The following is a 24,073-nucleotide window of genomic DNA, read 5'->3' as shown; positions in this document are numbered from 1 at the left end:
AGCTTTCAGAAAACTAAATCAGCCTGCATTTTTAAGAAAAAACAAACAAAAAACAACTAGACGTGATCCAAACACTTCTTTATTTTTTATCTTTTACTAACTGTATCGACCATGTTATCTCTTGTATGAATTTTTGTTGTTAATTTTTGTTATTTTTTTCTCCTTAAGAAGGAAGCATATTTACTGTTGCCAAAAGGAGATTTTGCCCTTAGGGCTATAATATTTGGAAAGTAAACCAGACCTCAGAATTTTGACCCAAAGCAAAACAGCCCTGCAAAGAGCTAGGGACAAAATTAAAGTGGAATTTTCAATTAATCTGGTCAACTTTCTGTGGTTAGTTTGTATACGTGCCATCTAAAAATAATTGACATCACAGTAACAATAATGACAAAGATGATGAATATTTAAGAAGTACTTACGGCCGGGCGTGGTGGCTTAAGCCTACAATCCCAGCACTTTGGGAGGCTTAGGCGGATGGATCACCTTCGGTCAGGAGTTTGAGACTAGCCTGGCCAACATGGTGAAACCCTGTCTCTACTGAAAATACAAAAATTAGCCGGGCATGGTGGCAGGTACCTGCAGTCCCAGCTACTCAGGACACTGAGACAGGAGAATCACTTGAACCCAGGAGGTGGAGATTGCAGTGAGCCAAGATTGCACTCCATTGCACTCTAGCCTGGGCAACAGAGCGAGACTTCGTCTCAAAAAATATATATATATATATATATATATACTTACACTATGCCTGGCACATATTGCTAAGTGCTTTACAATCATTCTTCTGTTTAATATTAGAAAAAACCTATGAGGTAGGTACAGTTTTAACTCCATTTTACAGAGGAGAAAAATAAGACTTACTAGCCCCAAATTTCACAGTAATTTAATGGCATAGCTGACACTTCAGCCCAGGTCTTTCTAATTTCAGAGTTGAAATCTTTGCCTCTCTATACTGACTCTAATTTTACTTTATCTTCACATGAGAAATTTTGCAAAGTAAAAAAGCAATTTTTCGTTGTCACAGGAATCAAGTGGGTCACTAAGCCTAATCTAGGTGGTGACAATGTATGTCACCCTTTAATACTAAATAAATTTTTCATTTTCTACCTGTAAACAGTATCTTGTTTTAGGAACCACAATAAGAAAACAATGTCAGTAGAACATTGAGCTAAGCATAAATGATTGTGTGACAATTGGTAAAATAATGTATCTCTAAAATGAGAGACAAGCAATTTCTATATATTTCATAGAGATATTATGAGGATAGAATTAGATAATATTTCAGGGAGCTTTTTGCGGGCCTCCTCAGAGGGAACGTGCTAACATATTACTAATAAGTATCATCAATACTTTTTGTTATTATTTGCCAACCTTAGATGATGGTGGGCAGAAAATTCTTTGGCAGACTGCCTTAGCTGGCAGTAGAGAGTGTAAGCATGAGTTTGTGTGTCTCTGAGAAATGGATGAAATATTCACAACCTCTGATCTTAATTCTGAGTTTCAAAACTACTCTCACCAGAAGGAATAAGAAAGGACCTATACATGGTCTAGCCAGGAGAATAAAACCAAAGCTGCTCCTAGTTTTCTGAATAAATCTATTTCAAAAAGGGAGGGGGTAGAAATACTGCTCAAGTGATAGCATAGACATATCCAAAGGATTGAATCCATGATGATCTCGTCAAACTCTGGCTGCAAAAGATATGGGATCCCTGCCCAGGGGTGCAGTTCCACAAATGTTCCATGTAAGTATGGGAACTGTTCCATGCACATTTAACAGATGGAGTAAGAAATATGGCCAAAAAATTAAAAACTGATCTTTGCGTGAGTCCTGGGGGGTCTGACATCGCTATTACAGCCATTGGATGTTCGCCTGAATAAGCCATTCAAGGATTGAATAAGAACCATATGGTCTGAATGGATGTGCTCAGGGACAGTAGCATTAACCAAAGGAGGAAATTTGATGAGCCCAGACGGTGCGCTGGTACTGTGTGTCCATGGATCAGTCTCCTACAAATCAATTAATACAACTTTCAGCCAGATAACTTTCCTTGGATACAGCATCAGCAATAGCCCTTTGGACAGGAATCAGAGCGATGCCATAATTAGTGAAATAGTAAATAAGGATTTAGATTGTAAAACCTTTGATAGTAGTGTTGGCATTGTTACTGAACAGTATATTAAGGATAATCAAAACCCAATCCTTGTAATCTCTGTTGGTGACCACAAAGAAGGCTTCAAATACTGGCTTATGGCCAATAGATTGATTTAATGATTCTGCAAGCCCCAGTTAGAGATATAGCCCGGCATTTGGGTTTACATGTAAGTGACATTGATTCCTAATATCTTTGCATAGGAAACATATAGCTGGATTAGAATAGGATTATTAAATGCCCTTCTAAAGCACTGGATATATAATAGGACATTTGCAGCCTTAGATCTTAATTTACTTAGGGTAGAATACAGTATGTTTTGACTGGATCCCAAACTATAAACACAGGAAGTGAAGAAAGAATAGTTCTTCCAATTGCTGTAGAAATTTAAATAGTATGGGATGACAAATTCTGATTTAGAATTTGGGCTGAAATGTAGCTTTAGCATTCCTGCACCTGCACAGTGGAAAGATAAGGCTTTAAATAGTGCTGTGCTCCAACACTCAGCTCTTCTGACTTGGGAAGAATGTTCTATACTGAATCACTAATATTACTTCCTGCAAAATCTTAGAATTACCTTAGAGGTCTCTTATTCCAGATGCTGCCTGGACCCAGTACTGGCTATTACAAGATACACCATAATCACATCTAAAATAAAATTTTTTTTCTAAATACTGCATATACTTATCTTGAAGTTTTCCTTTGCGGAAATGTGACAAATTTTCAAAGTTAAATTGTTTGATTTAAAATATATCTTTCTTAAATGAAGTCCCCTGATGTAGATCATAGTATTTAGTAGTATAATAGCAAGATATGTTGTTTAATAATAAGTAGTGTTTCTAAAGAAGGCTCCTAAAGCCTGACTGGAATATGCCATCTTTCGAGATTGTGTTGAAAACATTTATTTAATTTAGAAGGAATGGGAAAAGCAATAATGAACAATATAAGATTTTATTCCTGGAAAAAAAAATATGATGGCTTAACTTCGTTCACCTTTATGACTGTGGTTAAACATACCCCGATTAGCAAGAAGAAGGCCAAATTTATCCAATTTATGTGGATAATTTAGGCTAAAGTAACACGACTGTTATTTGGAATAATCCAAAATCACTAGATTGGATAACCTTTGAAAATAAAGATTAGAAATTTGTTCGCATCAACATATTTAACTTTTCTAGTTTAAAATGTAAAATAAAATTCTGGGCCTCTGTAAATAGAGCTTTTACAGGTTTGGTAACTTCAGGTAAAAGAAAGAATAAAAACAGATGGCACAGCACTCAGAATCTCATTATTATGTGCTTATAAGATTTATATACTCCAAGTTGCTTTATTTGGTGTAATCTAATTATTTTACTTATGATTTACACACATTAAACTCTTAATTTATATTGATTAATGCAATCAGCTAGAAGAGTCGTTCAAATCACTTGATCCACATGAAGTTTCCATGGGCTTCTTAAAGCCATTTTGTTAAGTTAAATAAGTTTCTTCTCTTAAAATCATATACTGCATTGATGTTTACTACTACCAAAGGAGAAAAGTAGCTGTAATTATAAAGAGATCCTTTTTTATAAATAACAAAGGAGGAAAACAAAACACAATAGAACACTTCTGCAGAGATAAAAATCAAACAAGTTGTTTGGTAGGTTTTTAACTTTTTTGAAGGTATGTATGCATTGAACTAATTTTAAAAGTTTTCCTAATCTAAACCATATTGGAATCAAGAACTAAAATTAGTTTCCATTTTATAGTTAAGGAAACAAAAGAGAAGAAAGAAAAGTGACTTGCTTTGGACCAAAGATATTGCTAGAACTGAAGTTTGTAACATGAAGTCCTACACAGACCAAAGTTGTTAACTTGTTAGCTAGTTAACTAAGTTGTTAACTAGTTTTAAATTAGAGACTAAACTTGTCAACCACTAGGTGACTGATACTTATATTATGAATTATTTACCCTTTAATCTTTGTTACTTAACTTTCTGATAAAATTTCCTGTTATGATATAACTCCATGGAATAGATATAACCAAAGCATGAATTTATGCAATATAAGGCCTTTTAGCAAACTATTTATGAAATACTACTGCTGTGTAGACTGTAGTGATGAACACTGAGCAACATTTTACAAAGTGAATATTGTATTTGTCTTTTACCTGAAGAATGACTTTAGTTCATGTGACTTTTCTTCCTGCCCTACATTTTGTGAGCATTCTAGAAATGTGTAATAATATTAATATACTTTGGAAACTACATCTTTAAGTATTCTTGTAGCTCTCACAATTCTACAATTCTTTTATCACCTGACAAATGAAAAAACCTGAATATTTTTTCTCTACAAATCATAGGTATATACAAAGAGGTCTGAAATAACATGTGTATCTACAGCTGTGTTTAAAAAAAAAATCTCTAGTATTATTTTGTATTTTATGTAGTTATAAAAATCCAGGAAAGCATATTATTCTTTAGTGTCTTCAAATACATAATCATACACCTCCAATGGATTTTTTTTTTTTTTTTTGAGACGGAGTCTCGCTCTGTAGCCCAGGCTGGAGTGCAGTGGCGCCATCTCGGCTCACTGCAAGCTCCGCCTCCCGGGTTCCCGCCATTCTCCTGCCTCAGCCTCCCGAGTAGCGGGGACTACAGGTGCCCGCCATCTCGCCCGGCTAGTTTTTTGTATTTTTTAGTAGAGACGGGGTTTCACCTTGTAGACCAGGATGGTCTCAATCTCCTGACCTCGTGATCCACCCGTCTCGGCCTCCCAAAGTGCTGGGATTACAGGCTTGAGCCACCGCGCCCGGCCGGATTGTTTTTTTTTAACCACTAAAATTTTGTGTGTATTTTAGACAGATAATCCCTTTTCTACTAGTATGTGATTTTGGGCAAGTCAACTCCTTTAGGTTCTGGTTTCCTCATCTGAAAAAATGAAGTGCTTAGGCCTTATGAATTCTAAAGTTCCTTTGAGCTTTAGAGTCAACTCTGTGATTGTATAAAATAAATGTAAAATCGAGCTTTAATCTTATTTGAAATCAATAATGCTAAGTTTCCAATTTGAAAAAATAGGCATATTTTAAGATTTGAAGTTTCTGAAAGTGTCAGTTCTCATTAATTGCAGACAGGGGAAAGAAAAGCAGTTAATTGCTGGCCAGGACTATACTGCTCAGTTATTTGCATAGGAAAACTGGGTGCAGACATAAATATTTTCACACACAGTTACTTGTAGTAACAGAACCACAAAACTGGAGATTATTTGGCCAGATGCTGTGACTTTTGTATAGGTACAGATCTGATACAATTAACATATCACTATAAAAATTATTGTTCTTCAAGACCAACTAGGTAAGTCATAAGTTTTCAAGTGGAACATTTTCTCGTTCTCAAGTATACATTATCAGTAACCCTGATCACAGGGTTGATACTATATTATTGGTTTAGCCAACTGCCTCTTCTTCATCATTTTGGACAGATGATCTTTTTTTCTTCATGATAATTTTTATTACTCAAAACTCAATAATCTTTCTTAATATCCTGTTTTAATATTTATCAGACTTAGGGTCAGATATTCTTCCCTACAGCCAAGGAAATGTTAACTTCCTCTTGCCTAGTTTTTTTATAGACACATAATTGCTCAGCACTCCTCTAAAAAGTCCATTATGATTGTCAATTTGGTGCCACCTACTAGGAAACAAATATGAATTTGGTTTCTTTACCTTCCATATCTCCAGTTCCTTCCTGACATGTGATAACCAAAATAGGACACAATTCCTTAATTTACTTACTAATTAATCTAATAAATTTTTGTTGCATATATACTATGTGCCAATTAATTAATTTAATAAATTTTTGTTACATACACTATACATGCCAAGTACTATTCTAGGCATTCATTGTTTACAATAAAATATTTTGTGGTGATGCAAATATTCTGCATCTGCTCTGTCCAACACAGTAGCCACTAGCTACCTGTGGCTAGTGGGTATGAGGAACTGAATTCTTTAATTAGTTTAAATTCAAATAGCCACAAGTGACTCGTGAGGCTTTTACATTCAAAGGAGGAGAGACAAATAAAGAAATAATCTGATAAGTAAACAGGGCAATTTAAAGTAGCGTTAAGTGGTAAGAGGGAACTAAAGCAGTAGGACAGAATCACTATTACATGGGGCGAGGGATGCGGGGGCGAGGGATGCGGGGGCGCGGTCTGGGAGCAGGAAAGGGTATTGAGGTATCATTTTAGAATAAGGATGGTCAAGAAAAGATCTCTCTGTTGAAATGACACTTGACCTGAGACTGAAAGATGAGAAGGCAGCAGTAGAAGGAATTGGGAACAAAGCATTACTAGAAGGACCAGTAAATTTAGATGCTCTAAGGAGAAACAAGCTTAGTGTATGAAGGTGGAAATCCAATGTGTCTGGAGTAATCTATGTAAGAGAGAGAATGGGGCTGAGGAAGGAGGCAGGGGCTAGATCACTAAATCTACTGTTTATCGGTGTTATGGAAGTAGGAAACCACTGAGGTTTTTTAAGCAAAAAGGTGACATAATGTGATAACATGTTTTTAAAAGGTCTTTCTAAATGCTCTCTGGAAAATAGATTCTAGGAGAAAAAAGTAGCACAATGATCAGGTAAGAAGCCACTCCATTTGCCAGTTTGATCTAGAGTATAGCGATGAAGAAGGTGAAAAGTGAAAGAATTCCAGGGATATTCTGGAGATAAAACCAACAAAGCTTGGTGATAGAATTAGTATAATAAACTGATCACTTTCTAAGTACCATGTCATGATCCCTTTTCATTTTAATATAAGGTTGAATTTTTATTAAACAACCTAACATGGATGACATTTGTTCAACTTTGCTGATAACCATGTTCCTTACTGTTATTCATATAAACAAATGACTTTCATAGTATCATTATTTTGATTTGTCAAAGTTTGATAATTTGAAAAATGCATCAATAAAAGTCTACAAATGCTTAGTTTAAAAAAGACTTTCATTTTGCCATATTCTGCAAATAAGATTTATCATGCTAGAGTTATGAGTTGATTTTGTGATGTCTGTGTCTCGATAAATTATTCCTGGCTTTCTACTTAGGTGCAGTATGTGTGGTTTATTGCAGAGAGTAGAGCTGAGCAGAATTCCAGTACATATGTTCATGTGGGGGCCATACACATTGCTAGTCGGTGTATATAAGGGTTTTTTTGTACCCAGTCCCTAATGTCTTGGCATTACTTTTATTATGTCTGCAGTGCTCATGTAGATGAAATGCCACAACACATTCTTTTACTATTGTAGCCTCAACCAGCCTTTTTTTTTTTTTTTAAGAAAGAGCAATTACCATCATAAAAATTCCTTACTGGGGAACTTTCCATATTGCGTTATCATTCCATGCGTCCAATAATAGTGGAATATAAAGAAAAATTTTAAAGGAAATACTAAAATATCTAAAAAAGACTTTGAGGTCTATAGCTAGGTCTATAATGAGAAACACTAAAAGTCTAGAGGAGTAGAAACAAGGGAAAAGAAGCAATGTGACTTTTTTTTTTAGAACTCCCAATACTTGTTAGGGGCTTATAAATCATGGCCTCGCTAAGATCATTTGCAAGTCACATGAACCTTCACCAATGTCTAAGCACAGTTAGAGAACGATCTGTCTGTTATCTATTGGGAGAATGCTAATGCCTATAATTGGTCAGTACCTGACCCTTATGTATTTCTGTCCTGATAGCTCTATCTGCCTAAAAGCTAATTCTGTGTTTTCTGTGAAATCTTGCAGTGGTGTTATCAGGGAGATTGTGTTCCTTTTGGCACTTGGCCCCAGAGCATAGATGGGGGCTGGGGTCCCTGGTCACTATGGGGAGAGTGCAGCAGGACCTGCGGGGGAGGCGTCTCCTCATCCCTAAGACACTGTGACAGTCCAGCGTAAGTAGCTAAAGTAAGCCGGAGCCAACAAAAAGACACAGTTGGAAATGATTCAAAGCTGTGGTTTCACATGTTATCTGTAAAAACGTTTCACTAGTGAGCCAAGTACTTGTCTTCAGAACAAGCCATAGGCACAGGAAAGTGGAGGAGCTTTGTTAGACAGACTTTCTTTTTCTTCCTTTCCCCTTATTGGGTAACTAAAAATAAAATGTAAAAAATAGAAAGTATTGTATATCTGTCCCAGATAAGCCAGACTTTTAATCTAATAATAATCAGATAGATTTCCTCCTCCAAAAACTACTGAATTATGGATGAATCCAAATCTGGTCTTAGCTACATTACTATTATTCCCAGGAAACCTAAGGTCTTTTCACATGTCACATAAAATTATTACTGCTACATTAGTATTAAAAGGACCAATGAGAGCACTTCAAGGGTTGAAATGCCTTGATTCGCATCACAAATCACAATGAAAAGAATACTGCCCATGTGTTAAAATAGTTTCCATTCATATGCCCCCATTAATCATCTTCCGGAGCTGCCACCACTTTTCTCCCCATGACTGTTTTATGCAGGTCAGACTGCTCCTCTCCCACCACTCTTTTCTCAAGCCCGAGTCCCCCTGGCGCAAGGCCAGCGCCATCAGTATTCTTTGCTAGCTCTGTTGCTTCTCCCTCCTACCAGTGCTTCATGCCCATTACAGGTGGACGGTTCCTCTAGTTGTATTTTCTTGTCCTCCCTGAGACTAAACCGTTCTTTGGCTGCCACATGTCAAGTGCCCATTTTTGTCTAGAACGCTGGTTGAGGACCTTCTTTCCCAGCTAGTATTCGAAGGAGAATAATGTTATGATAATGCTTTTCCTTTTTTTTTCTCCTTCTGAGATAAAAGATGGTCTATTTTTATTTTTTGTTTTTCTCCATTTTTAACTCAGGATCCCTCTCTTTGGTTCCTGTCTCCAACTGTCTTTTCTTTTACTCTTTTTAGCTTGTTTTGCTTTATATTAGTTCTGTGTTTCCATTCTGCCACTTCCTATCAGTTATTCCCCTCTTGCTAAACAGAGCTTCCTGTTACCCATTCATAAACCAGTCATGCTACCACCATCCCCACTATCTTGTTTTTGTCTGACCAACCCATTTCTCCCAACCTGGTTCAAGCTGAGCCATTTCCCTTCCTTACTTAGAGTCAGCATTCACTGGCATTCAAAATATATTCAAAAGGTAGCTTTAATGATCCCATTGATACCAGTGAGCCAAAATTATAATTTAGACTTGATCATTTTTTAAAAATTACAGAATAACAGGCCGGGCGCAGTGGCTCAAGCCTGTAATCCCAGCACTTTGGGAGGCCGAGACGGGCGGATCACGAGGTCAGGAGATCGAGACCATCCTGGCTAACACGGTGAAACCCCGTCTCTACTAAAAACTACAAAAAACTAGCCGGGCGACGTGGTGGCGCCTGTAGTCCCAGCTACCCGAGAGGCTGAGGCAGGAGAATGGCGTGAACCCGGGAGGCGGAGCTTGCGGTGAGCTGAGATCCAGCCACAGCACTCCAGCCCGGGTGACAGAGCGAGGCTCCGTCTCAAAAAAAAAAAAAAAAAAAATTACAGAATAACTAACCTAAGTTCAATTGAAAGCTGCTATAAATTAATAAAAGTATTAAAAACCCTGTGATAAATAATATACGCAGACACTTAAGGGAAAAAACTGGACCTCTTTTAAAAGAAGAAATTAGTTGTTTTTATCACTCAGTGGTAGTATGCCCAAATAATAGCAATGGTTTTCCCTAATGTTAAATCCTTTAAAGATAACTTACATGGTCAAATATGTGATGTCTTACTGTTTCATTAATTTCGGTGAAATATAAAATATTTAGTATTTATATAATGCAAAGCCATCTGATTTTTAGATTTAAATTTTTAAACTTCATGGACTATTTTGAAATGAGATGGAAATTTGTTTTTGCATTATTCACTTTGAAAGAAAGCTATTTCCAGGGAGTTATTTCATGTTTCCTTGCTTCCTGTCTGGAGTAAAAACAAACTTTCCATTTCCTAGTTGGTAAACATGTAGCATCAGATTATGGATTTTGTTGAATGTGATTTAAATATCTTTTCATTATAAATAAGTTATTTTTACTATGATAATTAGAAAGTATATTGATTCAATTGATTTTCTTGAGAATGTAAATCATGACAATTAAGAGTCTTATAAATTACTAGTAAATTAATACAAAATTAATAGTACTATTAATACAAATTAATAATAAATTGCCTTAATTTTTATGTTCAACAACCATAATTATTGCTAACAATCACCAGCATGATTACTTTAATAATTAAAACATGTCAAATGATACAGTTTTTTAAAGTAAACTTTAGTATGTTTTCATCAAGTAATATATATACTCTTTGTATGGATGGATGTATTATATTCACATTTTAAACAAAATGTTTTTTCAGACCTTCAGGAGGTGGAAAATATTGTCTTGGGGAAAGGAAACGGTATCGCTCCTGTAACACAGATGTAAGTAAACCAAACTCTGCTATGAAAAATTAGCTTACTCTTTCCCCAGAGTGGGGAAATTTTAAACTATTTGATAAGAAATCCATGTGTGTGAAGGTCACATTAATTTTCTAAATTGTTAATAATCAATGGAGCTGGCCTCAGCTCCATCAATTCCATTAATAAGGGTCAAGGGGGAGCTCCAGCACTGAGAACAAGTATATTGTTCCCCAACAGATATCAAGAGAGGCCCACATACTCTGAACTGCCCTGTCCCACATACTCACAACTTCTACACCACTATCTTTCTTGACTCCACAGAATTAATCTTATTATGCCCTTTATTCAATTTTATGTTTGCCACTGCAAGAAGCCCCAGACTCCTACATCATCCCTCATCCAATAGACAAGATGCTGTATATTTCCTCTTCTGTTCTGTTTTCTATCCCTGCCCAGCTACTGAAACTTCTCCTGTACCTTCAGGAATTCAAAACCCCTAATAATCACTTCTCTGAACTTTCCTTCCTTTTACCTTCTTACTTTAATGGAAACTAGCTCTTCCTCTGAAGATAATGCTTCTCCTATAGTCTTCAAACTGGTAGGCTTTTGTTTTCTCTCTTGGCCCTTGAATGACTGAGCCTGAAAGTGGGTTGACAATGTTTATATCTCATTACTCCTCCAGATCACTCTTCCTTCCCCTATCTAAAAACCACAGCTTTTAATTAATGTCATTAGACTGTTAACATTTTCATGCTCTCCACCTCTACTTCTGTCTTAATTCTTGGTGATTTTATAAATATGGAGATGATTGTCCTAACATCTTCTCTTCTGAATTTTTTCATAAACACACAAACATGCTCCTGTCTGTAAACAAACAAACAAACCAAAAAACCATGCTGGTTATTTTCCTATTGCTTTGTTTCCCATTGAAACAAAATTTCTCAAAAGATTTGTCTATACTTACTGAATCCATTTCCTCTCTTCACATTTTTTTTTTTTCTAAAATGGCTCCTATCAGGTTTTTGCCTTGATCATTCTATGGAAATGCTCTTGTTAAGTTACAGATGATTTCCATGCTGTTAAATCTAATAGTCAATTCTGAGTCTTCAGCTTACTACTTCACTTTCAATAGGCTTCCAGGAAACTACATTGTAGTTGTTATTTTACATTAATGCTTACTCCTCTTCCTCCTTCACTGGTTCCTACTCTTTATTTTATTTTTATTTTTTTGAGACAAGAGGCTTATTCTGTCGGCCAGGCTGGAGTGCAGTGGCACCATCTTGGCTCACTGTAACCTCTGTCTCCCGGACTCAAGCAATTCTCCTGCCTTAGCCTCCCAAGTAGCTGGGATTACAGGCATGTGCCACCACGCCTGGCATATAGTTGACAGCATATATATATACTTTTTAGTAGAGACTGGGTTTTCACCATGTTGGCCAGGCTGGTCTCGAACTCCTGACCTCAGGTGATCCACCCGCTTCGGCCTCCCAAAGTGCTGAGATTACAGGCATGAGCCATCGTGCCGGGCCGGTTCCTACTCTTCACTCTGACCTCAATGTTAGAGTACCCAGGAGTTAGTCGGTGGCCTGTGTCTCTGCTCTCACCAATACTCCTTTCTTTGGTTATCTTATCTGGTTCCATTGCTTTACCATTTATTTGCCATTTGACCCAAAAATTTATATCTTCAGCCTGTACTTCTTTCATGAATTCCAGGTCCATATCTTACTATTTGAGTAGACTTTTAATGGACATCTAATGTTTAACATGTCCAACTGTTATCCCCAAAACATTTTCTCCACTCGTTCTTCCAGCAGGTTTTCCCGTCTCAGATGTCAACTCCATTTGGCTTACACCAAAGTCCTGGAGTCTTTCTTGACACCTTTTTCTGTCTCATAGTTTATATCCAATTCCTCAGGAAATCCCATTAGTTTTGCCTTCAAAGTATATGGTGGGTGCTTCTTAACTTCACTACTGCTGCTGTGGTCTAAGTTACTGTTATCTTTCATTACTCTAATAGCCTTTTATGAGGATTCCCCTTTACTCTCCAGTCCTCAATATAGGAGGCATAGTGAGTCAGATTATCTTTTACTCAAAACCCCTCAGTGGCTCCCCATTTTACTTAAATCCAAAGTCGTTACAACAACCTGCAAGGTCTACACAATCTGGCTTTCATTACTTCTCTGAACTCATCTCTTACTATTTTCTTTATCGTTGTCTCTACTGCAGCAACATAGGCCTCCTTCCTTGAACATGCCTGACATGCTCCTACCTTCGGGCTTTTACAGTAACTGTTCCCTTTGCCTTGTGTACTCTTCTCCCAAAATATCTATGTGGCTAACTCTCTCACCTCATCACCTTTACTCAACTGTCACATTTTCAATGAGACCATTCTGAATACTGAATTTAAAATTGTAGCCCTCTCCACTCCACACAACTCTAGGACTCCTAATCTTCCTTACCCTACTCTATTTTCTGCCCTTCTATCACCTATATAATTGATTTGTCATATTTAATTCTATTAAAATTGTATTTTGGAGTATTTTGGAATAATTACATGTAACTTCAATTATGATGATCTTTTAGAGTTACCAGTATTATTTATTCATTTGTTTAAAAAATAATTGAATGCCTGTTGTATATTAGACCATGCTTGGGTGGAAAAGATAATTTCTGCCCTCAAAGAGCTTATAAATTTATTGGGAAATCACTTAGGTACAGAAAATTATGATACAGAGTGATAAGTGATATAATGGGATTAGTATGGGATGCTATAAAAGTGCATAGAATGGCACCTAACCTAATTAGGGACTTAAGGACTTTGTCCCACAGGAAGCTAGAGAAATGAAGGGCAAATCTAAGGTGACCAGGAAAAAGTGACAATGAGAGCATCTTAGACAGAAGGAAAATTAAGTGCAAGGCCTGAGGGTTAAGAAGTGTGATCTTTATCTTGGGACATTAAGAAACCATTGAAAGAGCCTCAGATTGATGCTTTAGATGAGAATGGATTTGTGAAAGACAAGATTACAACAGAACAATAAATCAAGAAAAATGTAGGGATATTGGTAAGAATGATTGAAGTGCTGAGCCATAGGCTCCATGCCAGGAGTAACAGTGGAGTCCAAAGTGGGCTCACAGGGAATAAATTAAGGACCTAACTTAAAAAGCCATAAAAATTAAAGAACCAGAGTAGTAGGAAATACAGGGTGAGAGAGATAGAAGGTAAGGAGATCACAGAATGACATGTATTTCAATTAAAGATATGACAAGTGAGAATATTCTCAATGATGACAAATTGACAAATCTGGAGTGTGGCCATGAGAGTGTGTGCCTAACCTGACTGAAGGTAAAGGAGTTCAAAGAACTTAAGTCTTGAAGAGGATGACTTTTAACATAGGGATGTGAAAGTCACTTAGGATGCTACTGGAACTTAGAATATAGGTTCATACTGTGAACAGGCTATCAGACTCCTTAATAAATGAGAGAGCAAGGCACAGTGGCTCAGGCCTATAATTCCAACACTTTGGGAGACTGAGGCAGGCAGATCTCTTGAGTCCAGGAGTTCAAGACCAGCCTGGGCAACATGGTGAAAACTTGTCTTAAGCAAAAAAAGAGAGAGAGAGAGAGCGAAAGTGACCCTTATTTATTAAGCCAGATAGGGGTGAAGCCAGATAGTGATTTGGATGATATGAATCTCAGAAGAATGGAAGTTTTATATAAGGGTAGAAGAACTGAATACCTATCTACAGTATGTCACACTTTTAGGTAGGAGTGAGAAAATCAAACCCTCCTCTCAATTCCCAACTCATTCCATTATTGTATAATCGCAGGGTTGGCCATACATTTAGGCCCTAATAATATATGTATTATATACTGTAATGTGAATAATGGTAACAGGAAAAAAGTGCCAAACATCTCAGCTTGTTGCATTTTATTCATGAGTTACGTGTTAGATGTTCAGATTGTAGAACTCACTATTGGTGGGTTGACATTTCTATTACTCTCTTTGTCTTCTGTTTCATCTTTCAGCAAATTATAAGGAGATACAGTAAACATAACTATATTATGGATACATAAATATTTGTTCTTCATTAATATTGACTCTACTAGCTCAGAACTTGAGGCAATTCTGCTGTCATACTAAAATATATTTTCATGCTATCCAAGTTAATAAAGTTGTCTGAATGCAATTTTGTTTAAGCTGGGGCTTACTTTAATGTAATCTAATATATAAAAATTTCCCAAATACCTCATCTACACTAGCACTGTCCGATAGAACTTTCTTCAATGATGAAAATATTCTATGTGTGCACTGTCCAGCCCAATAGCCACTAGCCAAATTAGCTATTAAGGACTTGAAATGTTGCTAGTGCAGCTGAAGAACAGAAATTCTGAGTTTAATTAATTTTAATTTGAACAGCCCCATGTGGCTGGTGGCAACCATATAGGACAGTACAGAGCTCGACAGTCTAGCTGTGCAACAGAAAAATTCTTGTTACAAAGAAGATTGTAAATTTTATGCGTAAAATTCTCAAAACAAATCACTCTTAGCTCATACAGAGTTCACGCCTGTAATACCAGCTACTCAGGAGGTTGAGGTCAGAGTATCACTTGAGCCCAGGAGTTTGAGGCTGCAGTGAGCTATGATCATACCACCACATTACAGCCTGGGTGACAGTGAGACCCTGACTCAAAATAAATAAATTTTAAAAATTAAATTAAAAAATAAATAAAAACATAAATAAATGTAGAGAGACTTCCATTTTTGGTCATGACAGACTAGGTTATTCTGACAAAATTTTTTTTAATTACTCAGTAAGATTTTTTTATCATTTGAAAATTAGCAAGCAGCTGACAAGATAGCAAAGGGGATGTCAGGAGGTCAAATTATGTGAGAAAGGGGAACATAAAAAGATAAGTAGAGCATCCAAGCACCTAAAGTACTTCTGCCCTGACGATATTGAGAGGAAGAGAAAAGATAAACAGCTCCAGTGTCGTTTTCTTAAGTATTACGAAAGTTGTTCCCAGATCTCTTTCCCTGCTCCTCAGCAAATTTTTTTCAGGTTTTCAAACATCATATGCTCTCAGTCATAAGTGGGAGCTAAGCTATGAGGATGCAAAGGCATAAGAATGATGCAATGGACTTTGGGGGCTCGGAGGAAAGGGTGGGAGGGGAGTGAGGGATAAAATACTACACATTGGGTGCAGTGTCCACTGTAGAATCTCAGAAATCATCACTAAAGAACTTACACATGTAACCAAACACCACCTGTTCCCCCAAAACCGATAGAAATAAAAAAATTGAAATTTAATAAAAAATTTCCTCAGGTTTTATTTGCCAGGAGGTCATTGTGGCCGCCCTTAAAGCAGCCATTGACAAAAGGAATGAGATTACCAGAATTGGTTTAGATTAATAGTGATTTGCCCCTAAAATGAGGTTAGGGTCACCTTTCCTGAGAGACAGATTCCTAAGCAAAATATTGAACTAATGTTAGCAAGAAAGCAGAGAGTAATGGATATTGGGTAAGCCACAGGTGTCTATCTCAGAGCTATTTTAATTTCTGTCTTTACTAGTAAAAGTAGTAGCCACAGAAGTAGTGGTAGTAGTAGGAGCAACTGCTGCTGACATTTACTGAGCACTACTATGTACCAAACAGATTATTGTAATCATATTCTCTTCCCATACTGAGAGAAGTTCTCCTCTTTCTTCTCAGTAGTGAGTTGGTTTGGTGGAGTATTTTATATTTCCGTTCTTTCAACATAAATCTAGAAAAACTATAATATAAAGTTTTGATATAGTTTGCTCTGTTACAAGCTTGCTTCTGCAACACAAATTATCTTATATTTGATTGTTATTTTGTGATATTAAATAATATAGCAGCGAGAGTCAAACAACATCAGCATAGCTGAGGGACAAAGGAAAATTGTACTGCACATGATGACTATTCACCCCACATTCTTCTTTTTGCTCAAAACGTTTGGCCACATGCAGCATCATAGGAGCCTTATTGTGTGTTTCTGCCAGTTCTTCCTACACTGGCCTCCTGTTTCTCTAACTCAGCAGTCTCAACTGATAAGCCTTCCTTATTTTTTCAAGTTTTTAAAAAGATAATATCTTACATTTACTCCAGTATTTCTTTGCTAGGAATTTGCCATGTGTTTAAAATATTGTGCTAGTATTTTATTAGAATTTTTTCTTTTTGTTTTAATGCCCTGTCTTTGAATCGTCTGCTTCTAACCCAATTTTTCCCATATGCCTGCTATTTTTAGTGTGCAATTTTACAGAAAGAGATTTTTCATGAAGGCGTGTGTCATATTAGAGCAGAAGTGTCTACATTTTAAAAATCTATTCTAAGAGCTTCTATTATATAACCTACAGAATTTAATAATAAAGTATAAAAGATAGGTGATCGGAGTTAAGATTGAATATTGTGGCTAGGTGTGTTGGCTGGCTCCTGTAATCCCAGCACTTTGGGAGGCCAAGGTGAGCGGATCACCTTGAGGAGCTCGAGGAGTTCGAGACCAGCCTGGGCAACATGGCGAAATCCCTTTTCTACAAAAAATACAAAAATTAGCTGGGCATGTGCCTGTAGTCCTAGCTACTTGGGAGGCTGACGTGGGAGGATCACTTGAGCCCAGGAGGTGGAGGTTACAGTGAGCCGAGATTGCATCACTGCACCCCGGGCTGGAGACAGAGCGAGATCCTGTCTCAAAAAAAAAAAAAAAAGATTGAGTAACGTAAGCAAAAGTTTAGTGTTTTCCAGTTAACAAAGAATAGATGTTACTCTTGAAACAGTATGGTATTATATCTGTGTTCTTTAAGTTAACTTTGATGCTTTTTCTAAATGTATAATAGTTTAAATGTTCTTTTTTCCATTGATGCCCAGGTGTCTGTTATGTGTGAGCCACCCCAATTTAAAGGATTTAAAAGAATATACCTTTCTTTTATCAAACCAGCTTCCTGCCTTAGTACCTATTTTACATAATTTAATACTACACCTATCACATTGAATGGTCTTATAAATAAGATTTGAAAGAAAACTTTCCAATTAGTTAAAATTAACTTGACAGTCAAGGACTAGATAACAATACATAAGCGTTTTTGGCTTGGTCATTTGCAATTCCAAAACTTTTCTTGAAACTTAATTAGAAGTAATACAAAGAGTAAGTTAAAATAATCCTGGAAGAATTTTCTAATCAGTGCTCAAAAAAATAAGATAACGTCAGAAAGTCAAACAGCTGGAGAACCAGAGTTCTTTATTTATTGCCATGAATCTTTGAGACTTGCTGTATGTTTTCTAAAGTATGCTCAAAGTGTAAGTTAAAATAGAAAATAGAAAATTGGCTAGGTGCCATGGCTCACGCCTGTAATCAATTCCAACACTTTGGGAGGCAGGGGCAGGTGGATTGCTTGAGCTCAGGAATTTGAGACCAGCCTGGGCAACATGGCAAGAGCCCATCTTTACAAAACATACAGAAATTAGCTGGGCATGATGGTGCATACCTGTAGTCCCAGCTACTTGGGAGGCTGAAATGGGAGGATCACCTGAGCCCGGGAGGTTGAGGCTACAGTAAGCTGGGATGCTCACTACCCTCCAGCCTGGGTGACAGAGACCCTGTCTCAACAAATAAAAAAATAGAAAAAAAGAAACAGAAAAGAAAATAGAAAATCCAGAATATTAGGCTGGTTCAACTGTGTTTGATAGATTTTACCTGAATTCCTTTTAGGACCTTGCAACCCATTCTACATAGCCCATGTAATATAGTAGTCTTGATCCTCTCATTTCTGTGGTTGAGTAGTTGGTACTATGGTTTACTGCATGGTTCTCATGGTTTTACATATAATAATAATAATTGTTATTAGTTGTAACTCTCTGATTAGAGTTGTTAGCTTATAGCACTACATTAAAATAAAAACTAAAAAAAATACATTAGAAGATCAGAGGAAAAGGAAAATAATATATATAATTTAACATACATATAAAATTGGCCAGGCGCAATGGCTCACGCCTGTAATCCCAGCATTTGGGAGGCCAAGGCAGGTGAATCACCAGGTCAGGAGTTCAAGTCCAGCCTGGCCAAGATGGTGAGACTCCATCTCTACTAAAAATACAAAAAATTAGCCGGGCTTGGTTGTGGGCACCTGTAATCCCAGCTACTCGGGAGACTGAGGCAGGAGAATGGCGTGAACCCAGGAGGCAGAGGTTGCAGTGAGCCGAGATCATGCCACTGCACTCCAGCCTGGGCAACAACAAAACTCCATCTCAAAAAAAAAAAAAAATGGGTCACAAATTTTGCTCCGAGCTTCCTAGTAACCCAAGTAGAGAGACAAACTTTATCAGTTCTAAGATTCATAATGTCTTGTGGTAATGACAAAAGGACATACATCCACAACCAAAAAGGAATACTTTATTATTTTGAAGCTTTGATATTCCTCCTATGTGGAGCCCTACACTGGTGAGTCAGATTGAAACATACAAGGCTCATAGGACTCTCTTTGCTTAGGTTAGAGGAGAAATTAGAACCTAGAGTCAACATAGGGCAAGTAGTCTAAAAAAGTAGCAAGCTCAAAAACAATATATCTGCAGTTTCTTTCTTTTTTCTTTTTTTGTTTGTTTGTTTTTTTTTTTTTTGACGGAGTCTCGCTTTGTCGCCCAGGCTGGAGTGCAGTGACGCGATCTCAGCTCACTACAAGCTCCGCCTCCCAGGTTCACACCATTCTTCTGCCTCAGCCTCCCGAGTAGCTGGGACTACAGGCTCCCGCCACCGCGCCCGGCTAATTTTTTGTATTTTTAGTAGAGACGGGGTTTCACCGTGTTAGCCAGGATGGTCTCGATCTTCTGACCTCGTGATCCACCCGCCTCGGCCTCCCAAAGTGCTGGGATTACAGGCGTGATCCACCGCGCCTGGCCTCTGCAGTTTCTTTCTAATGCTGATTTAATTTCTACCCCAAACATTTAAAAGATACAGAAATGGTAAGAAGAGAAGAGAGCTCTTTGGTGGAAAGGGAACAGTGTTCCTATTAACTCCTATCCCTCTTAACCCGATTTCAAAGAAAAGATCCACAGAGATAGAAGAAGCAACTTATGAAGACAAAACTTTCATTCTAAGAATTTAAGAATAGAACAGAAAAGGATGTCAAGCTGTAAAATTGGCCTGCCCACTCTCAACAACGACATAACCAGCCTAGATGCCAAAGATATTCAGTTACTAGACTCTGAGGCTGATTAGTTGCATCAGGATGTGTTGGATGGGCAGTTTGTTTCCTGTATCACCGTTTGTCGCCCTAGAAAGTCTTCAAAAGCAGCTACACAAGGACCCTTTCTTTGATATACACATAATGGTCTCCAGGATGGAATAACAGGTAAAGACAATAGCTGCAGCAGGAACAAATTAATATACTTTTCATCTTGAAGCTGCTGAGAAACCAGGAGCATTTATTAAAGACATATAGGAGAAATGGATAAAATTTGATCCTTCTATTAAGCCAGGAACTACAATAGAGTTTTTGGTATCATGAGCTAATCTAATAGACATGGCCTTGTGGAACCTGGGTTTGGAGGGCAGAATTTTATAGAAGTCATAATGCTTGAGAGTTCATTGGTTGAGGACACAGTTCTCGTTTTTGCACATAGAGATAAATGATTGATTAGGTCCTGACAGATTTTATAAATATGCAAAGGTAGAAACTAACATGATTTTCTGGCAAAGCCATTATGAAAAGTGAAGAGCCCAGATCTGTGCTCAATCTTCTGAAAAATGTTTGCTTAGGAGCTCCTCAAAAGTAGACTTTTGATTATTATGTATATGGAATCTTCTTTTTACTGGCATAAAGAACACTGACTACTAATCAGGCATTTTGGTTTTCTGAACAGTTTTTCATTCAAATGACTTGAAACTATCATGCAGAATGTTCTAAGAGGATAAAAATTGATGTACATATTATTAACTATTTTAAGTAGCAGAATTTAAAGGTTAGTGTTGTGAATACTAGAAAACTTAATTTTTGTAAAGAGCAAAAATATGACTATATAAAGGTTATAAACCAAATTTTATATCAAAGCCTAAAGAAGAAATATTAGCTACTATGAAAAGGACTTTCCCAAATTTCTAAAAGGAGTTTTCTGGTGCTTAGTTGTTTTCCAAAACCAAAATGATCTTTGCATTTTTCTTATTCTATATTATTTGTGATTTGGTGTTTACTTGATAATATGATTATGATAGAACTTCTGGTGAAGCATATAAGCTCCGCTTTGGCTCGGATGGAAAGGCACATTATTCTTGCATCTTAAACATTTGATTTTCCTTCTTTATGCGTAAAAGCTGTAAAAAATGTACGGAGGAAAAGGGTTTTCCAGGTCATCTGTGGTCTGTTCTAAGATTTAAGTATAGGTTATGTAGTACTTGGGTGTGTTCTCAGTCAGCTCTGCTAGAGGAGTATATTATTCAGCAATTTTTTTCCTTTTCAATGCATTGCTTAAGATCATTAAATACTGTTTTTGCTTTGGTTGTGGCAGACAGGAAAATTATATATTTGGAAGTAGGATTGTGGTGAAAATAAAAGCATGCAGTTGGAAGTTAAATTGACTTGGGTGTGAATGTCACACATGTTGCTATTTGACCTTGGCAAATCACCTAACCTCTCTAAATTTCAGTTGACTCCTATATAAATAGGCTCTATGAAACTTGCAGAGTTGTTTGACAATTAAAAGAAGTAACATACATAAAACATCTAGTGCTATTTCTAGTACCTAATTGGTATTCAATACCTCATCAAATCTTCAAATCTTTGGTCTTTGGAAAGACCAGTATTTTTAAAAGAGGAAACTAAAGCTTAGCAACTGGCTAGTGCTGTGAAAGAGATCCAGTAAAGCGTGAAATTTCTAATCTAGTGCTCTTAAAAGAGATGAAGCCCTTGGAGGGTGGGTGTGGCAAGGTAAGCTTCTCTGAAAGAATTGGGTCACCTTAGACATTGCCTTCCAGTCTAACCTCACTAGATAGCTGAGAACCAGATAGCTGAGAACATTCTGAAACTACACATCTTGCCCTCAGGGAGAGTTGCAGGGTAAGTGAAGACAGGGTACAGAGTTGATCCATTGACAAACAGTGTTATAATCATGTCTTAAACTATAATTGGAAAACAAGTATGTGTCAACCACTTTATTCTTATAAACATACTTTATATATTTTACTGGTAGAAGGTATCCGAGTTACCAGTGGCAAATCACTACAGATCTGCAGCAACCTCAATTCTTGCCTGCTCAGAAGAAAGAATACAACTGAGGGGTGTAAGGCAGAAAAAGACACCAAGGCAAGTTTCAGAGCTGGAGTAGAAGTTTATTTAAAAGGCTTTAGAACAGGAAAGAAAGGAAAGGAAAGGATGCTTGGAAGAGACTCAAGTGGGCATCGAAGTCAAGTGCAGTGTTTAACCTTCATCTTAGAACTTAATAGCCTGGCCCCTTTCTCATGATTCTTCCCTTAGGGTGGGCTGCCCACATATGCAGTACCCTCCTGCCCTTGGGAGGTGAGCATTCCCAGTGTGTTTAGGAAGTTGTACGCATGCCCATCTGAAGCTTTTCTTCCCTTTTCTGGTGGAGTGACCCTGGAAGGTCATGCGCCACCATTTTGTCTCTTAATGTGCATGCCCAGGAAGTTGCTTCTCCCTGGCACTTGCATTCAATTAACACTTTAGTGCAGCAGATGTGGACCATCAGGAAATGGCCTCTCCCTGGTGCCAGCTGCCAATTTATCACCTTTAGAGAGGCAATATGATAATTGCCAAACTGTCACATGATATTCCTAGTGGGTCGGGGAGAGCCCTTTTCTGCCCTGTTCATGCCTATCTAACTACCTGTAACATACACACACACACACACACACACACACACACACAACACACACGGCAAAAAACAGGAACAATATCTTGGTAATCTTTCTTAAGTTAATATGAATTTTATGGTGTGTATTATGTTTTGAGAAATAAGGACTAGGTTTTAAGCACAAAATAGAGCTTGTTTGTTTATTTTGTGCTTTAAAATACTTTTAAAAATTGCAAAGTAAAAGTTTGTTTCTTAACCTTTTTTTGGAGACAGGGTCAGGCTCTGTTGCCCAGGCTGGAGTGCAACGGTATGATCTGGACTCACTGCAAGCTCTGCTACCCAGGCTCAAGCAGTCCTCCCACCTCAGCCTCCCAAGTAGCTGGGACTACAGGCATGCACCACCACACCCGACTAATTTTTGTATTTTTTGTAGAGATGAGTTTTGCTATGTTGCCCAGGCTGTTCTCAAACTCCCAAACTTGAGTGATCCACCCTGCCTCGGCTTCTCAAAGTGCTGGGATTACAGGAATGAGCCATTATGCCTGACATGTTATTTAATGTGTTTATAAGCTCAGGGAAAGAGTTTTGCTATAGGTAGATGGCATTTTAATTAAATTCAGACTATTCAAGGCATACACAAGTAACTTTAATTTTTAAAACCTGCGTAAAAGATTATGGTATCAAGCATGACACTGGATTCAAGTTTGTCTGGACAATGTGGGTTATCTGCCTTTTGTTTTCTTTTGATTTAAAAGTAAATGTATAGTGAAAAAAAAATCAGAAACTATTTGGAAGAAAAAAGAGAAGAAAGTTGAATAAAAACTGAAGTTGAGATGCTTCACTACAGGCATTGACTACTAAATTTAACTTTATTTGAATGCCCTAGAATGAATTACTTTATCAGTGGTATATGATAACTAGGGAATCAGGAAATTTGTTTGCAACTTTTAAAAGAGGGTATAGAAGCAAGGCTTTTGTTAGCGCATATGGTACCTTTGTGTAATTTCTAAAAAGATGCCCACCTGGGTAAACATAAAAATGTATCCCTTCACAGGCCCTTGTCAAGTGCATGACTTGCTAAGCAGGGCAGGGGTTGGATTTTAAACTCCCTCAACAAACAGGGTGCAATCTGCTAAGAATATGTTGTTTTCCTGTAGAGGAAAAACAAAATGAAATTTTGGAAGTGTTGAAGGTTGATGTTGTGTAATAGGGATGATGTAAGAGTGAATTTGATATGAAAGCAAAAAGGAAGAAGCAGAAGGTGGGAAAGGAGTAGAGAAAGGAAGCAGAAGAACAGAAGGTCAGTTTTGCTCAGTTTGCAATTTTCCCTGAGGCCATAGGAGTCATTGTGTCTTTCCAACCTGCATATCTTCCTTTAGAAGAGGAGAGGAAAGGAAAGGGAAAGGGACAAAGGCATTTTCATTCTTGGCTCTCTCATCATGTTACCAGTAAGAAATTATACATCATTTTTAGAATTTTCCTCATTTGCAAGATATTTTGATGTGTATTTCTCTTGAAGGTAAGAGTTTTGGGAATATATTTTGCAAATGAAAAAAAGAAGGCTCAAAAAGGATTGGGGACTTGCCAATGTCACCCTATTCTTTGGGACAAAACCAGGATTAGAACCCCAGTAATAGAAATGCCACTGAAAAGTTTGTAAGCAGAAGCTAGATTTCTTTCTGTAGCAACTTTTAGGCCT

General features: G+C 37.3%; 1 protein-coding gene across 2 annotated transcripts in view; it reads left to right on the top strand.

The window, feature by feature from the left end:
- ADAMTS6 (ADAM metallopeptidase with thrombospondin type 1 motif 6) overlaps nucleotides 1-24,073 on the top strand; it is a 346,891-nt gene that overhangs the window by 223,788 nt on the left and 99,030 nt on the right. For both annotated transcript variants that reach the window (XM_033179691.1, XM_033179690.1), the window contains 2 exons: nucleotides 7,911-8,056; nucleotides 10,516-10,579. In XM_033179691.1, coding sequence (XP_033035582.1) covers nucleotides 7,911-8,056; nucleotides 10,516-10,579 — 210 coding nt within the window. The remainder of the gene's footprint in view (nucleotides 1-7,910; nucleotides 8,057-10,515; nucleotides 10,580-24,073) is intronic.

Source organism: Trachypithecus francoisi, unplaced genomic scaffold (assembly GCF_009764315.1).
Source record: "Trachypithecus francoisi isolate TF-2019V2 unplaced genomic scaffold, Tfra_2.0 Lachesis_group2, whole genome shotgun sequence".
In the NCBI taxonomy this organism is placed as follows: Eukaryota; Metazoa; Chordata; class Mammalia; order Primates; family Cercopithecidae; genus Trachypithecus; species Trachypithecus francoisi.
Note: the sequence above shows the minus strand (reverse complement) of the source record. Positions and strands in the feature narration are given on the sequence as shown.